We start from the raw sequence: 18,959 nt of genomic DNA, 5'->3' as shown, positions 1-18,959 counted from the left end.
AGTAGCCCATCTATAGATTATAGCAAAATTGCAAAAGACCAACAGCAAGATCCTGAGCTCCAGTCTCTCCTGACTTCAAGTGACTCATCACTTGTACTTAAGAAGTTTAAACTTCCTGATAGTGATGTCGAAATTTACTGTGATGTATCGACAGGTCGCATTCGTCCATACATTCCGCCTAGTTATCGTCGCACTGCTTTCAACACTGTCCATAACCTGTCCCATCCAGGTGTAAGGAGCTCAACAAGATTGGTAAAAGCAAAATTTGTTTGGCCATCCATCAGTAAAGACTGCCAGACATGGTCTCGCACCTGCATTTCTTGTCAACGATCGAAGATCCAGAGACATGTCGCTAGCCCTTTGGGAACCTTTCCTATTCCAGACGCTAGATTTTTAAATATTCATATTGACATTGTTGGTCCATTGCCACCTTCCAACGGCTCAACGTATTGCCTCACAATCATCGATAGATTTTCTCGTTGGCCTGAAGCAATCCCGTTGCCAGATATAGCAGCTGAAACAGTAGCTTCAGCCCTGTACTCAGGCTGGATATCTCGCTTTGGAGTGCCTGCCCAAATAACATCTGACCAAGGACGGCAATTCGAATCTAGCTTATTTAAATCTCTCACTCAGCTTCTTGGTACCCAAAGAGTTAGGACAACAGCATACCATCCAATTGCAAATGGCATTGTTGAACGCTTTCATCGTTCACTTAAAACTGCCATCAAGTGTCACTCTACTGAAAGATGGACGGAAGTGCTACCTACAGTCTTGTTAGGATTGCGAACTGCGCTCCGTGAAGACACCAATACTACCGCGGCTGAGATGCTCTATGGCACCAGCCTCCGACTGCCAGGAGAGTTTTTCGTCCCAGGTTCTCAGGACGTCAATCCATGTTCTTTCGTCGAAAAACTCAGGACGACGATGACAAACTTAAAACCAGTGCCTGTGGTGCACCACTCCTACCGCAACCCATTTATCCACAAAGAACTGCAGTCATGTTCCCACGTATTTCTTCGCAATGATGCTGTACGGAAGCCTTTGCAGCCTCCATACGGACCCTACGAAGTCGTGTCACGTGGTAGCAAGACATTCACTCTATGCATAAAGGGAAAAGAAACTGTAGTTTCTATTGATCGACTGAAACCGGCTTTTATTCTCGCAGCGAGTGAGTCGGACCAGTTACCCCCAATGTCTCCAATGCCAAGACCAGCGCCAACTAGACGTACCACAGACAATCCAGCCCCAATGCGACAAACTACCACACGCTCTGGCCGACATGTAACGTTTCCCGCTCGTTTCGTGTCGCAGACGCTGATGGGGGAGTAGCTGTGGCCGCCAGCGCCAGAGATCCCGAACACTGCCTGGCAACACTTGCCAACGAGAGTTGGCTGGCAACTTGGAAGAAAAAGAGGCGCGAAAGTTCGCGGGTTTTTGCCTGGATGTTGGCCGAGGATGTCGGTGACAGTTCTCACCTTTTTAATAAAGTTTTTTTGTTACTGTTCGTGTTTGTCTGCTTAGTTCTAAAGATCAGTAGGATCGAATGACAAAGATCCAACTAATTACAGGAGTGATACAGTTGCATAATTTTTGCATAAACACATTCGACAGCGTTACGGAGCTGTATGTTAATTAGAAAGTATGAAAACAGCGTTACGTAATTTATAGACGATCCCTTACTCCATACTTAATTCGGATCTTCCAAAATTATAGCCTAACACCAATACTAAATGATAGCAGAAGTAAAACTATCAGCCTTTTACTCTCGGAAAATCGACTTCGAATTCGAGTCGACATAGAAAATTTCGTGGGTAAGTTAATCCGGTGTATTGAGCATCCCTGCCATCTCAATGATGGGATTACGTCGTGACGAGAACAGAAAAAGGCCTCTTGGCGTCTAGAAAGCTTAAAAGAAATACCAGAACTATTTACAAAGGGGAGTGATTTCGTTTTTTAAAAAAACAACACAGAAATTTTAAAATGTTTATTTTAAATTTAACTCGATCAAAACAATCAATTAGGCTATAATCATGTATTTACAAATTAACACGAAATTCCTGTGTCTAAGAATTAATTATCGAATTATTTATAAATGAATTTTGTCTTGGGTTAAGTGCGCTTCTACTCCCAAATGTCTACGAGATCCACGAAACGAGTAAACTTTTCGTTTTCGCGAGAAAAACTTCTAGAATTAAAATTCTCGACTTCGCCTATTGTAATGTCTGCATTTTGTCTTCTTACTGGACAATTCGGTTTATTATTCTCGGAGACAAAATCTTTGTTTCGATTTCGTGAATCAATTTGTTTCCTTCACGAAATCTTCTTTTTCCTCCATTAAATTTTCGCTCGCTTTGTCCAAAATTGCGCAGAGTTCCGTTCTAAATTTCTCGGATCGTTTGCCAGTCGGTTCACTTAAGACGATATACTTTCTGTTAAAATAATCTTTGAAGTTTACACCACGATCCACAACAGACGATCTGTTGTACGCATCTCCGGCATGAGTAACGTGGTTCGAGTTCTCGCAGCTTTCTTTCTTCACTTGAAGAGACGGTGACAAGTTCGTATGTTCAATAGAATGAACCGTATACAGATCTTGTGTTTGATTGTTTAATGAAAACTTGTTAATTGGGCGCTGTTCTGACCCACTTTCCGTACTGGAATTATCGACTTCTAGTGTTTCCGTGTCTTGCAATGTATCGGCTTCCTCGTTCGTCTTCGAGAAAGCGCGCGATATTTCTTCCACTTCGGATAACTCCTCGGAAGATTTATGAAAATTATAAATCTCCTCTTCGTATGAACTGTTTATATTTTGGTGTTTGTCGTTGGTGTCTAATTGGGTTTCTTCCTGTTTCTGAACCGAGTCTCTGGCATAAGATGCAGAGCTATATCTGGTTTCTACGCTACCGGAAGCGGGACTTTTAGTTTTGGCCGTCATCTGTACAGTTTCGGCTCCATTCGAAGAAGACGAATGATATTTATCTTTTTCAGATTTTGGGGATGTTGATTTGGGAGACAAAAGGGGAGATGTCTCTTCAAAACCTTCGTCTTCCAGTGTTTCTTCCAATGTCAATACAGTTTGATTACGAACCTCGTCCGAACTGACGCGAATAAACGATTCGGATTCGCTCTCATCGTGCAGAGACGAGTCGATATCGACGAAGAAGAAGGGTTTTGATCGTCGAGGTTCTTCGTACGTTTCTCGTTTAGACGGTTTTCCATGAAATATTCTAGAGAAAACGTGCACGAACGCAGTAACAAGTAGAAATGCCAACGATACTATAACGAATGCAACCAGTACCGAGGAAACGGCACGGCCGATTTTTTTCGTTACGATTTTCATTTCTTGCTCGGTAAGCTTTTTTCTCACTTGCAAACTAGTTCTATTTTCTGATATTTTCTTTCCATCGCTCTTCTGTCTGATTGGACCAATTAACATCCGGTTAAAACGATTTTTAAAACGATTCTTCGAAAACCATACATTTTCATTCGGTTTTTCCACACGATCCCTTTCTTCCTCTTGCTCGAGCTTTTTACTTGCATATTTTCTCATAAAATAGGACTTTTTGTATTTTTGGTAATTTTCTATAAAAGAAGATGGCTTCGGAAGTTCAATTCTTGAACTTTTTAAAATGTTCTGTCCCGTTACATCTTGCTTACGTTCAAATTCGTGATCTTTATCCGTGTCCATTTCTAATTCTTTGCTTTGTAGCGGTTTTGGAAATCGGATCGGTCTTACGAGCCAGTCCAATCCTTCAATTTTTGACTTACTTTCGGGAACAATCACACCACCGTATTTTTTAAACTGTGGTGAAGACATCACGCTGGGTAAATCTTGATGGTAAGCAACCCGTTTCTCAGTTGGGGAACCGAGGGTCAACCAGTTTGCTTCACTCGTGGGTTTCTTTTTTACACTTATTGTGGAGTTCTGTCCCAGAGGAGCATACATTAAAATAAACAGCGGTAAAATCACCATTAATGCATCCCTTAGATTCATCGTTTTTGACTTGAAAGCACTTCAAGAATTATTGACTTTCGCAAATATTGTTAGAAAATACTAATATTGTAGGCCTTATTGAAATCGCGACAATACAATCATTTACCAAACTTCGTGTGTATATAAATAATTTTTATGATTCATTTATCGCCTATAGATTTGCTATAATCATGTTTAAAACTGCTCTTTTCTATAATATTTTATGTAATATTCGCAATTTAGTTTGTGAATATGAAAAATCTTTATTAAGGCTGATTCATTTGAAGTGTCTCATGATTTAAGTTTTATGCCTTTGTGTCCTTTTATTAGTTTTATTTTTACTTAAATTGCTTACAAAGACTTATTTATTACTAGACTGATTACTAAACTGTTTTTTCTGAATTGTTTTCTTAATTTGCAGAATAAGGTCGCCAGTATAATAAGCCAGTATAATAAACCAGTATAATATCTCTAATGATTTATTTAGTTATCTTTTTATTAATTTTTCTTTATGGTCATTAAGAGGGTCTTTTTACTAAGCTTCGAAGAGGGTGAACAAAATCGTGCTCCACGTGAACACACTAACATCCGTACAGAAATCTCCTCGAATTTTCGATGTTTTAAGGTGCCCTAAGTCCAAAAATATAACAATCTGGGGGCGGGGGTCTTCAGATATAATTGCCTTCAATCATCAACGTGTGAAAAATAATTCGTGTCCCTGTTCAGTTTCGTTAACACTAGTCTAACTTACAAACTAACTTTAACCGAGAGAGAGAGATTTTACATAGACCCTTAAGTAAATACCTGTATGCTTCTTGAATAAGGCAACAAAGTCCCGAACGTTCCGAGGCGGCGAGTTAGAAGTCCGAAATGGTATTTTCGGGTGGGAGGCTTCTTTTATACGTGTCCCGCATGAGAACGGTCTGGGGGAGTTCTGAATTAATGCGTTCTAAGTTCGATTTGAGTCCGGGTGTTGTTGATACGGGCTGTCATTATTGACACCTTCTATCCGGTATTGTTACTCGTCTTACCTCATAATTCCGTTTGTTTGACAGTTGTATTCATGGTTAATTGCCTGTTTTGACCAAGGTTAAAACCTTAGTAATAATTGTTGATTTGGAGGAATATTTGATCGGGGTTTTATCTGTCGAGTCATGACGAGAAATAGGATGTGCGGGTTTTCCCCTTCGTCATCCCTTCACCCGTGTGACGTTTTCGTCCGTTTCTAGGATAAAATATTAGACTTGGATTAGCACATTACTTAGCCGTTTAATTATTATTTTATTCGAAAAGGGGTCGAAATCTCACAACATGTTTTTCCAGGATCGAGCGCTCCCGTCAATAAATAAAGTCAAAGAATTCATCCAGTATTTACAGGCCAATAATAAGAATGTTATGTATTGGCCTATAAGAATTCTTATATAAATCTATACGAAAACGACTTCTCGCGATGGAGAAGCAGAAAGCTCGGATAAACCATTCCCACTATTCTGTGTTTAACACGATTTGTAGTTGATTCTTCGGTGGTGACACACATTATGCCCATGTTGAAATAAAAACAACATAACGGAATTTCACACCCGCAATGTCTGTTATTTTATTGAACTTCTACACTAGCCACACGAATGTGGCTCATTAGATGTTAGATCATGGTTCTAAATAACGGAAGACGTGCTAACCGGAATCGTATTTGTGTTTCTATAACCATTGCAGTAAGCGTGTCTTTCTAACAAGTCCTTTATAGGTTCGGCCAGGCTGGCTTAATGTTGAGGAACTGGGCCTAAAATATCCGAGACAGATCATCCCCAAAATTGTACGGAGTTGCTCGCGCGGATTCGATACCCCCTTAACCACCTTGACTATCTGGCGTCAAGACGTAAAGCCTTTACGACATCATTGGTGTTATTGTATTTGTATAATAAATGTATATTTAAAGACTTATAATGTTATAGCACATTATTAATTCAGACATATTTCTAACGTTTATTTTTTTTCATTAGTTTTTCCTTCTGTTTTGAATATAGATCTTAAAATATTCATGTCTTAATACTAAAATAAATTATTAATGAATGTATAACCCGTTTAAAACGGAGCTTGCCTAAATAGAGAAAAACTTCGAAAAGGAGCGATTTTCTATGGTAAATCTATATATATAAAACGGTTAATGTTACCCTAGGTTCCGAGATGGCGGCGGGGGAAATTTTTCCCTACGTTGGAGACTGCGACGGGGAAAAAAATTTTCCCTCGATTCAAGATGGCCGCGTTTCCGGCCGCCATCTTGAATTTCTCTGCAGACTCCGCGGACGTTAACCGAAATAATAAAAAAAAAAAAAAATATTTTTACTCACTTTTCGATGGTGGTTGCCTACTTCTTCCTACTTTTTTTTCCCTTTCCGATCCATTCTGTCTTCGGTTTTGCCAGCTTGGATACTTTCCTTTTCTCTTGGTACGGCTCTTTTCTTCCCTGTTCTTTTCGATTCGGCTGCTCTTTTATTGGTCGATTGGCGTTTCCCTCTGTTCGATTTATTACTACTTGGCCATATAAACGACAGAATGCAACCCCAAGAAATGCGGCCAAAATTACTTTTAAATGTTCCTTCAAAGGCAGAAGTCTTCGTTCCGCACTTACTACTTCGCAAGAAACAGCTTTCTCTATTACTCCGATGATATAATTTGCATTTAGAATCGCACGGAATGCAAACGGACTCGGTCGGCTGTATGCCTAATTTTACAGCAAATTTCGGAAATCTCAATGCGTTATCGATACGGGGAGGCAAACCTAGCTCCAAGAAGTCGTCTTCCATTAACTTGTAGAAATCACGTGTGGTGCAACTCGACCGAAATTCGTCGTTGAAACTCAAATCGGCAAAACTACTCATTATCGAATAATTGGCAATAAACTAAACGCGGGGAGGTGGTGAGGAAAAAAAATGAAATATCGTAACCAGAAAAATAAACAGCAAATATTCCAATACGCAATTTGTCGCAACACTGCAGTAAACGATTCCAACTGGAAACTAGTCGATTTGCATAAAATTGCATTGAAATGAACAGAAATCACGTCACAGATCGAGCATTTGCATATTCGTTCGTAACACAACTACGAATTTCCCGCCGATATTACTCTCGCACGACGTCACGAAAGGGCTCCCTCTACCGTCGCAAATTTACACACGACCGTCGCCGTTTCGAGGTTACAGGATACTCGGCAACGTCGATCTCAGGGTTGAAACCGAACGGGGAAAAATTCTCAACGGCGTCGACGTCACGACTCTAGGGAAAAAATTTTTCCCCGCCGCAGTCGTCAAGATAGGGAAAAATTCCCACCGCCGCCATCTCGGAACCTAAGGTAACATTAACCTATAAAACTACTTGTCCTGACTGACTGACTGACTGACTGATTCATAATCGCCCAGAGCAAACCGCTGAACCTAAAGAGGTGAAATTTGGTACACAGTTAGGGTACGTCATGGAAACGCACATTAATAAGGGATTTTTCGAAATCCCCCCGCGGGGAAGAGAGAGAGCATTAAGTCTTAACCGGAAGAATAGCTTCTACTCTTCTATTTTAGATGCGATTTTTTGTTTCTGATAGTAATAACTTAATTTCCAAACGTACAATATTTACGTATTACGATTTTTTAACCAAATGTTCCAACCGTTTAAATTCGAATGTGTTTTACATATTTGTTCGATTATAGTGTGGCCGTCTAACCCTTTCGCCCGTGGGTAGAATTATCTTTTCCACGAAGATAAGTAGAACTAAAGACGGTGTGGAGCCCTGGGGCCAAACGGACAGAGAAAGAGACACTTTTGGTGAGAACCTCGAAGAAGACAAGCGACTACAGTCTGAGATCCTGTCGCATTCCTATTGGTCACTTTCATTACGCAGACGCGCATGTGTTTGCTAGTAGTTTCATATTTATTTTTTCATGTTTTAAAAATTATAAAATTAATATTTATAAATATGAAAGTGAAAAAAATACATATACTGTATATAAATAAAAAACGCGATGTTATAAAAATTTATTATAAAAAATTTTGAATTTAATAGGAAAAATAATGATTTTTGAAAGGTTTTAATGTGTGTTACAATCCTTACAAACATATAAAATTACGAATAAAATATAAAATTACATATAAAATATGTAATAATTAAAATATAAAATTACATATAAAATTTGTAGTATTAATTGGTACTGAGACACAAAACATATGGTGCCAAGAATCACACTGCACGCATTGTATCCTCGAGACTGTGTCTGTTTCTTGTTGGTCATCAGCATTGTTACACGTACTACAGTGTTGTTTTAATTCTCTAAGTTGCCTTCGAGTTATTTGTATTTCAGTCATGGAAATGTGTAAACATCTTTGTTTTTGCCTGGTTTTTCTGTTCAATCGTATTTCATGCTGAAAGTTTTCATTAGAGGTTTATGTATTTCCGTCATTTTTTTTTCTAATTGGGCTTCTTACAGTTTTACTTTTCCGCTGAAACAAAAAAACGCATGCGCGGTATGCATAATGAATGTGACCAATAGGAACACGACAGGATCCCAGGCTCTAGTCGCATGTCGAAGAAGTAGGGAGGGAAAAAGTGTGCTGCAGACCTCGAGACAGACGATCCGAGACCGAGAGGTGCTGAAGAAGTTAGAAAGAAATAATAAACTACGGACGAACGACGAAGTCAGGAATAGACGAAAGGTCTACGATAAGAAGAGGGTCACGAATAAAGGAGAGTTTCGAAGTGGTGTCCTACCCAAGAGCACGTCGCTACGAAAAACCCGGGTATTTCTATTCCTTTCCTATCTCTTTTGCTTTTTTTCGATTTTCCTTAAAAATCAGTAATTTTACCAAATTAGTAACAACTAATGATTGAGAACCTTAGTGAAGTACCGAGGGAGGGTTATTTCTATCAAATTGCAAAATCCGAGCGGGTGAAGCCGCGGGTAACGGCTAGTTTTACTATAAGGCATAACCTGTCTAAAGCGGAAACGGAACATAACCCGAATAAAGCGAAAAAAGTCGGCTCTGTTAGAAATATTCATTATCTTATTTTTAAACGAACCAATAATACACCATTCTAGGCGAAGGATTCCGGTTCGATTTACGCATTAAAGAAGCTCGATGCTAGAAAATTGGATATTAATTAATTGTATAAATATATTTATGTACTAATAAATAATAATTCGTAGACTATTCTCGCCTCGTTAAAAACAGCAGCTGATGGAAACGTTTAAATACCATACAGCTGTAAAATAGGAGCGTACTTTGCAGCTGTATTCAACCTTTATTAGGTCGATAAATTGTTAGAAACGAGCAAATAATTTTTGGCATTTTACTTTAAATTCATTATAAATATATGATCAAATTAAAAGAATATTTTAAATTCATTATTGGATATTTTTATTATTATAATGAAGATTTTTTTTAATAATTATCGGAAATTTTGTTCTTTTTACTATACCATATATGTCCTTTTTACTATGCCTTTTTACTATGCCATATATGTCCTTTTTACTATGCCATATACCACAAACAGCTCGTTAATTTTAAATGTCTTTTATATGTGTAATTAAATTTATATATACATATTTTAATTCAAGAGTCACTTACAAAAAAGTGCCCCTCTTAGTACACACAGGATGGAAAGAGTTAAACAATATAAAAATGGTTAGTATTATGTATGATTGCAGCAAATCTATAAGCTATAAATAAATTATAAAAAATATTAATATAGACGTGAAGTTTGGTAAATGATTGTATTGTTGCGAACAATGTTAGTGTTTTCTAACAATATTTACGAAATTTAATAATTCTTGAGGTGCTTTCGAGTCAATATCGTCGATATAAACGATGAATCTAAGCGATACATTAATGGTGATTTTACCGTTATTTATTTTAATGTATGCTCCTCTGGGGCAGAACTCCACAATAAGTGTAAAGAAGAAACCCACGAGCGAAGCAAACTTGTTGATCCTCGGTTCCCCAACTGAGAAACGGGTTGCTTACCATCAAGATTTACCCAGTGTGATGTCTTCACCACAGTTTAAAAAATACGGTGGTGTGGTTGTTTCCAAAACTAAGTCAAAAATTGAAGGATTGGACTGGCTCGTGAGACCGACTCAATTTCCGATACAACAGAAAAGCAAAGAATTTCAAATTGATACGGATCAAGATCACGAGGAATTTGAGCGAAGTCAAGATTTAAATAAACAGATAACTGTAAAAATTTCAAAAAGCAAAGTTCAAAAGCCATCTCCTTTTATAGAAAATTACAAAAAATACAGAGAGTTGTATTTTATGCGAAAATATTCAAATAATGAGCTCGACCATAATGAAAGAAAGGATCAAGCGGGAAAATTGAACGAAAATGTAAGATTTTCGAAGAGTAATGTAAAAATCTTGTTAATAGGATGATAATTGGTTCGATCGGGCAGAAAGGTGACGAAAATAAAATACCAGAAAATACAACTGATATTAAGGTAAGAAAAACGCTTACCGAGCAAGAAATGAAGATAATAATGAAAAAAATCGGCCGTGCCATTTCCACGGTACTGGTTGCTTTCGTTATAGTATCGTCGATACTTCTACTTGTTACTGCGCTCGTGTACGTTTTCTCTACAATATTTCATGGTAAACCTTGTAAACAGGAAACGTACGACGAACCTCACCGATCAAAATCCATCTTTGTCGATATCGATTCATCTATTTACGAGAGCGAAAAACACAAATTTCAATCGATTTCTCGCATCAGTTCGGAAGAGACCCGTAATGAAACTGTTTTGCAATTAGACGAAACACTGGGGGACGAAACACTGTTGAAGAGACATCTCCCCTTTTGTCTCCCAAATCAACATCCCCAATCAGTGAAAAAAATAAATATTATTCGTCTTCTTCGAATGGAGCCGAAACTGTACAGATGACGGCCAAAATTAAAAGTCCCGCTTCCGGTAGCGTAGAAACCAGATATAGCTCTGCATCTTATGCCAGCGGCTCGTGTCAGAAAAAAGAAAAAACCCAATTAGACACCAACGACAAACACCAAAATCGAAACAGTTCATACGAAGAGGAGATTTATAATTTTCATAAATCTTCCGAAGAGTTATCCGAAGTGGAAGAAATATCGCGTGCTTTCTCGAAGACGAACGAGGAAGCCGATACATTGCAAGACACGGAAACACTAGAAGTCGATAATTCCAGTACGGAAAGTGGGTCAGAACAGCGCCCAATTAACAAGTTTTCATTAAACAATCAAACACAAGATCTGTATACGGTTCATTCTATTGAACATACGAACTTGTCACCGTCTCTTCAAGTGAAGAAAGAAAGCTGCGAGAACTCGAACCACGTTACTCATGCCGGAGATGCGTACAACAGATCGTCTGTTGTGGATCGTGGTGTAAACTTCAAAGATTATTTTAACAGAAAGTATATCGTCTTAAGTGGACCGACTGGCAAACGATTCGAGAAATTTAGAACGGAACTCTGCGCAATTTTGGACAAAGCGAGCGAAAATTTAATGGAGGAAAAAGAAGATTTCGTGAAGGAAACAAATTGATTCACGAAATCGAAACAAAGATTTTGTCTCCGAGAATAATAAACCGAATTGTCCAGTAAGAAGACAAAATGCAGACATTACAATATGCGAAGTCGAGAATTTTAATTCTAGAAGAAGTTTCTCTCGCGAAAACGAAAAGTTTACTCGTTTCGTGGATCTCGTAGACATTTGGGAGTAGAAGCGCACTTAACCCAAGACAAAATTCATTTATAAATAATTCGATAATTAATTCTTAGACACAGGAATTTCGTGTTAATTTGTAAATACATGATTATAGCCTAATTGATTGTTTTGATCGAGTTAAATTTAAAATAAACATTTTAAAATTTCTGTGTTGTCTTTTTAAAAAACGAAATCACTCCCCTTTGTAAATAGTTCTAGTGTTTTAAAGTTTTCTAGACGCCAAGCGGCTCTTTTCTGTCCTCGTCACGATGTAATCCCACGATGGAGGCCCAACATATCCGGGTCAACTTACCCACGAAATTTTCTATGTCGACTCGAATTCGAAGCCGATTTCCGTAGCGTAGGAAGCTGATAGTTTTACTTCTCCCATCATTTAGTACTGGTGTTATGCTATAATTTTGGAAGGTCCGAATTAAGTATGGAGTAAGGGATCATCTGTCAATTATGTAACGCTGAAGCCTCTTTTACGAGGTTTATAGAATTGTGTTCGTTCTCAAATTTTATGAGCCGATTTTGATAAAACTTTGCCATTTTCTACTGAAGAATCTAGAAATGAAATAAATGTACTGTTGAAAACAGGGGTCCACGATTTCGATATAGTTAAAAAGTGGGGTCAAAGTGACAATGTCCGTGATCTTTGAGCACGCCTAATAGAATTTAGGGGTCAAATAAAAAAGCATTGCGTGAATCTAATAGAAAATGAACGCAAAAATACGAACAGAGCACCAAAACAAAGCAATTTGCATGGATTTCTTTTAGGCTTGTGATCTTCATGTCCTTCTTAACAATACACCTAGAAGTCGTTTAAAAACTTGATTCGTAAGTATCACATGCGCTCAGTCATTCATTAAGTTGATCATCTCATACCAATGGCGTAGCGAGGGGGGATGCAAGGGGGTGTATTATGCACCGGGCGCCACTCGCAGAGGGGCGCCCAAATGGTCACCAAGACAAACTATATGTGTTTCTGGAGGGAGAGTGGGGCGCCAATAAAGTGTCGTGCCCCGGGCGCCAGTTATGTTCGCTACGTCACTGTCTCATACCATTTTTTCTATTGTCATACAGTTCGTATATCATCTCTGTAATTATGTGTGTATTTACCTGTTCATTGATGTATCTCTGTAATTAACCCGATTATGCTCTTGCGATATCGGGAATAAATAACGATAAGATAAGATAAGAGAATGAAATAATTCGACCAAAACTAGTCGTTGACCTCCTCACGGCAGAGAGGATAGTCAACGACTACTCATTAATATTTGAAAAGTGATCGTTGTTGGATAGTTGTGACGGCCCCGCATGTGATCGAAGTTAGTAACGTTAAGATCCGAAAGACTTCGTATGACTTGCTTAAATAAAAAAATCTTGTAAAACTGCGATAATAATTGCTCTTATGTGATAGTAAAGAGATCAGATATGAAAAGCTGAGAGATAGGAAACCCAGGATAAGTATTGATACGTTACTTCAATTCAAATATTTCTCTTGAAAAAAGCTAGGTGGTAACTGGCATGACTGTATTGCTAACAGGAAAAGTATGACGTACAGGGGCAAGACACTAGTAAAAGAATTGAGAACAATGACGAAAAGTTGCATTCCGGCATTGTGACGATGTCACAATAAATAATTGCTGGTTAGAAATACAGTCGAGTCCGCATAAGTCGTCCCCCGGATAATTCGACACTCGTTGGTTACGTAGTCAATTTTTTGTGGTCCCGGCCGACTTACATAGACATTAATGTTATTAATGTTAAAAAACTCGGTTTATTCGACATCGTTTAACTCGTCACCACTGGTTAATTCAACATACTTTTTCTGTTTCACACATTTTAGAATACTGATAAGTCGACTCTTCCCCTGAAAAATGAGTCCACACCACACAGCTTATTGTACGGTGTGAACTCATTTTTCAGGAGGGGAGTCGACTTATCAGAAGCCTTTGTATCCTGTTACCACAGCCATTTTCCATTAGGCATTCCTGAAAGCCCTGAAATCGGAAAAAAGATAAAGCAATTTTACCATTGTACATTACAATTTATAAACGATTCTAATTACATTAGACGTTATTACTTTATTATGTCGTAAAATCATGTAGAGAAGACCTTTAATCTTTTGTTTCTAAGGATTCGAAAGATCTTAATCCTCCAATGCCCGTCGACAATGAAAACACATATTTTGTCTTAGATTTATTGAAAAGTTTAATTTAATTTATGAAATTCGTTTGTAATTTCGCGTGTCTCGTGAAAACTTTCTTCATTATTGCGAGTTGTTGGCGGATTTTTGAATTTTTTGGTCGTCATTCATGAAATTTGTGCACTAAATGAGGACTACCACCGCTCCATCAGGCAGTTAGTAGGCACACCCCTTAACATCAAGGAGGATACGCCATTCTCGATGAGGGAGGTTGACAATGAGTTCAAAATCATTAATAAAAGGAAAGCTCCTGGCTCTGACCAAATCTCTGGTCTCATGGCTTTAGGACCATTCCTACCGCGTTCTGGGTCTGTTCTATAAATTCCAGGACATCGGGTATTTCCCGACAATGTGGAAGGTGACTTCCATCAAACTGATCGAAAAGTCTCCCAATTCGTCCCCATCTTACCTTAATAATTTTAGGCCCATTTTCCTCTTATCCATCCTCGGCAACATTCTGGATGCCCTAATGGCAAAGAGGATTGAACACCATCTGGAGCTGCAGAATCGTCTCAGCCATCTTTAGTTCAGCTTCCGTAAAAAGAAAGAGACTACTGACGCTCTCCTTAATATTATCGGGTATATTAACAACTCTAAGGAGAACAACCAACACACCAGGATGGTCTCTATTGACTTTAAGGGGACATTCGATCATGCCTGGTGGCCGGCAATCGTGTACAACTTATACTTCTACCAATGCCCTGGAATATAGACTTTTGTCAAGTTACCTCTCTAACAGAACTGCCATGGTTATTCATAACAACTATAAGATTTGCCACATGCCTATTAACAGGGGGTACCCTCAGGACTCTAAGTTCGACCGCATGCTCTAGAATATCCTCTATAATACCATCTTCGAGGTGTCTGCTAGATACAGGATCACAGAGACAACCCAGAAAACGACAGGGCCGACCTTCTGGCAAAGAAGGCGGCCACTGATAAAGAGAAAATCTCCTACGACCCTATTCCATCTTCCTGGGTATATCATCAAATCGACGACGACATCTGGCAGCAGCAGTGGACATCAAGCGATAAGGGTACCCACTAGTTTCTGCAAAACATTAAACTTCCCAACACGTCATCTCGGACTTCAATTCCACCCAGTTTATAACCGAACATGGGTGTTTCAGATCCTACTTCGCTACGTTTCTTAAATAAGGGGATGGGACCTGCCCTTGCGATAATGTCTCTACTCAGGACGCTCTGCACATCATTTATGGTTGTGCACGGTTTTCTCACACTCGGAACTACCTCATCACCTCAATCAGCGAAGAAGTTGTATGGTCATGCTCACTTGAAAACAAGAATATCTACATGACATTCGTAGAATTCACCAGGAAGGCTCACGAGAAACTGAATCTCGACAACACCCACTAACACTCAAGACTAAAAAGCTGCATCACCAGCAGAACATCTCTTAAAATTTAACTGTCAATTTCAATCCTCCTACCTTTGTCGTCCTTTCTGTCCGTTTTGTCACGTACTCTAGCGGTCAGGCAGCCGCCAATTGGTTACCTATCACCAGAATACGTAGTTCTCTGTACTGTGTACGCGCAAACTGACCACGATTCAGTCATCCAACATTTCTCATATATTTTTATATGAACTTTTAATATTACTTACAATGTAATATACCAATTTGTTTCTGTATTACCTATGGGTTTTTGTAAAACTATGGATTGTTCATGTACGTAATTACTTATATCCTGTGTAATACATGTACTGCCTGTATTTTTCTATTAATTACTATTAATGGTCTCCGGCAAGCGCTTATGTGATCTCACCTCTTCCCCCTTTCTTTCTTTTCCACTCTTTTCTAGGCACTCTGCCTCTCCTCCCTCCATGTTTCACTGTGGCTACGAGTATATCTGTGACTTTTTAAATAATAAAAAACAAAAAATTATTGTAAATTAACAATCTACAGTTGTAATTTTATTGTAATTTTTTAATCAAAAATTAATATATAATAAGATATTGGCTAATATATATATTTTTTCAATTTCAGTTTGTGGTTAAATTTGTGAAAACGTAAAACATGATCCTTTCTAAGAAGCTTTGCAAAGATATTTTGAAATTGCCAATTGCATTGGTACTCCTAATGTTCCTTATATTCATTATTTACAACCACAGTCATGACGTCCCGAAGCTGCATTCAGAGGATCTGATCGGTTTTACCGATTCAAACAACGAAACCGGATATTCTCGTTACATTATTCCAGATATTGTTCACTTAATTCGCTTCGATAGTACAAACTTGACGTTTGTTGATATGGTCAACATCAAATCCATACTTCAGAATCACAAGCCGCAGAAGATTATCATCCATTGCAATTGTCACAACTTAACGGGAAAATATTGGGACACGATTAAACACATACCACAGCTGAAATTGCAGTATAGAAAGAAACCAGAATATATTTATGGTGTAAAAATTAGCTATATACAACACGCATCTGATATCTCTCGTATAGAAATCCTTCAAGAATATGGAGGAATTTATTTAGATAACGACGTTTTTGTCGTTAAGTCACTACACGATTTTCGAGGATTCGAGTTCGTCATCAATTGCGATATAAATCAATATTTAGGGAATCAAGTGATAATAGCTCATAAGAATGCAAGGTTTTTAAAATATTGGCACGAATCTTACAGGCATTACCATCCCGAAAAATGGTATTATAATGGTGGTGAATTACCATCGAAATCGATTCTTTTCGTACATCCAGAATTTGCGCATACGGTAGTAGGCGGATTTGGAGTGGATAATAATTTAATTTACATGTTATACGGAGAAAGAAGCGAAGAATGGAAGAAATTTTACACGCTACATCTTTTAATTCGTAATCATTATTTAGTACCAAATGATCGCCCAAAGATTTTCGATGAAAATAACATTAAAACCTATAACAAAACTTACGGAGACATGGTCAGATCTGTTTTAGGAAACGAAATATAGTTTAGAAGTTTACAATTTTTTGTGTTTTCTATAAAAACTATAACGAAATGTGATTAACTAATGTATAATTATGCGTTTGAAAAGATTATTATTATTATTATTTTTTTTTGGATTCTTTCCGTTCTGTGTGTGCCTATTTTTCAGGCCCGTTGTGGATTCGGTTAGGCCAAGGGCGGGGCAATCTGGTGCCGAGAAAAAAAATTCTGAAGTACTTTGACATCCGGATTCGATCCGAGATACCCCAGAGCGGTAGGCTTGCATATTAATCCCCTCGGCTTATTATTATTGCATATTAATAATAATAGCAATAATAATAATAAGCGCAAAACCCAAACGGTTAAGAGTTGAAAGTTGAAATTTGGTACACAGGGTACATCATGAGCATGCACACTAAGAAGGGATTTTTGGAAATCCTCGTAAAGGGAAGAGAGGGTTAATCCTTGCTATTGTTACTTTCTGCCCGAGCAACACCGGGCTCATCTACTGGTAACTTTATAATCAAGATGGTGGCTTAAATGAAGAAATTGTTTTACATAAATGTGATTTACATATGTATTCCACTGATTTTTATTGAGAAAAGTATTACATTATTTAAATGAAATGTTACGAATAATGTATTTATAACTTTCCTTTCAAATTTGAGGTATAAAATATTGCACGGAAATAAAGTTTTATTTAAATTACTTTTTGTGTAATTAATTTAAAAATTAGGGTCTGTTCGATTAATCGAGATAGTGCACATTTCTACGTAATTCAGCTTTATAATGAGAAATTTTTAAAAATGGTATCAAGTTTAAAATTCGTTAAAATTTACAATATTTCTACTGTTAAATGATAATACAAGTATATACTATTATTAAGTATTTACAACGAAACTGTAAACTTAAATACTCTTAAATGCAACTGTATTTAGCAAAAAAACGTGGAGAAAATCCCGTAAAACTTCACGTCCGGTGAGGCGCAAACCCACGATCGAACTTCCAGTGTTTAGGGAACCCTTGGCCATCGGTGGATCCATTTTATTTCATTTAGTAGATGTTTATAAATGAAAGAGAGGAATATAAGACAGTAGATTATTGGATCAAAGTTCGTCTGTTATATTGAGGACGTTCTGTATTTAATAATACGTCATACTTAAGTTGTCGTGAACAAAATGGTGTACAACGAATACCGTCGTTTCCTTTCAGTCAGAGACGAAGTACTCCTAGTTGTAGTTTTAAAACATGTTTTGTATGTTAATTTGTACATTTTTACTTTTTCGGCTCTGTTATATATAACAGAGGAAAAGTATGGCAATCGGTCAAAGAATGAGCCACCCAAAATTTTTCATAATCGGACTCGGAACACCTTCAAACGTCGAGAAATGCAAACATTTCGGGGGTTGTTCTGTATTATGGATGTTTTTGTGTGTGAGGGAAGGTGTATATGTATGTAGGTGTGGGTGTGTGTGGGGCACGATTTTGTTCATCCTCTTTGAACCTTAATAACTCCTGTGCTATTTGTCAAAAATTTCTAAAGTTCTGCAGAGAGGTTGGTTTATTAGGGGAATCAATGCTATTAAATTTTGGTGACTAAAGCTCGAGGGATGGGGAGATAACGGGGTCGTGTGTATCTCCAGTAGGGTCGGACTTAATGCCGATTTCACTCGTATTAACATTTACAATTGAGCTTTTTTACTGAGCTAATTGACCTAAAAATTGAGCTAATCAGTTACATGTAACTTAGGTATCTATCAAGTAATATTCGAAGGCTTTGACAATTAACCACTGATGAAATTATTCTAATGACTATAGTGCATATATAACCAGACATAACGCCTACATATCTACATTAATTTTCAGGTAAACATCTTTACTACAAAAGTTATTCATACTGAAAGTTCATTTTATAAGAATAATAGGACATACTAAGGTATATATGGTAATGTAGCTATCAACAGCAGTTAAATGTTAATACTATTGAAAATTCTTGAGGATACATAAGATATATGATTATATACTGTATATGTACTGTAGTCATCAGTCCACGACGAGAGAATCACCCCGTATCATCATGTATTAGAAATGCTTTATAGACCCAATGCAGTTTGCAGGTTTGT

The 18,959-nt window shown here is 37.7% G+C and overlaps 1 protein-coding gene across 1 annotated transcript; it reads left to right on the top strand.

The window, feature by feature from the left end:
- Positions 1-8,388: 8,388 nt before the first annotated feature.
- On the top strand, positions 8,389-17,544 carry LOC136987149 (uncharacterized). The gene is made up of 2 exons (XM_067284827.1): positions 8,389-8,758; positions 15,911-17,544. The coding sequence occupies exon 2, from the start codon at positions 15,941-15,943 to the stop codon at positions 16,859-16,861; it is 921 nt and encodes a 306-aa protein (XP_067140928.1). The 5' UTR covers positions 8,389-8,758; positions 15,911-15,940; the 3' UTR covers positions 16,862-17,544.
- Positions 17,545-18,959: the final 1,415 nt, after the last annotated feature.

The sequence above is a fragment of the Centruroides vittatus genome, unplaced genomic scaffold (assembly GCF_030686945.1).
Source record: "Centruroides vittatus isolate TY-2023 unplaced genomic scaffold, ASM3068694v2 scaffold_1478, whole genome shotgun sequence".
NCBI classification, from domain to species: Eukaryota; Metazoa; Arthropoda; class Arachnida; order Scorpiones; family Buthidae; genus Centruroides; species Centruroides vittatus.
Note: the sequence above shows the minus strand (reverse complement) of the source record. Positions and strands in the feature narration are given on the sequence as shown.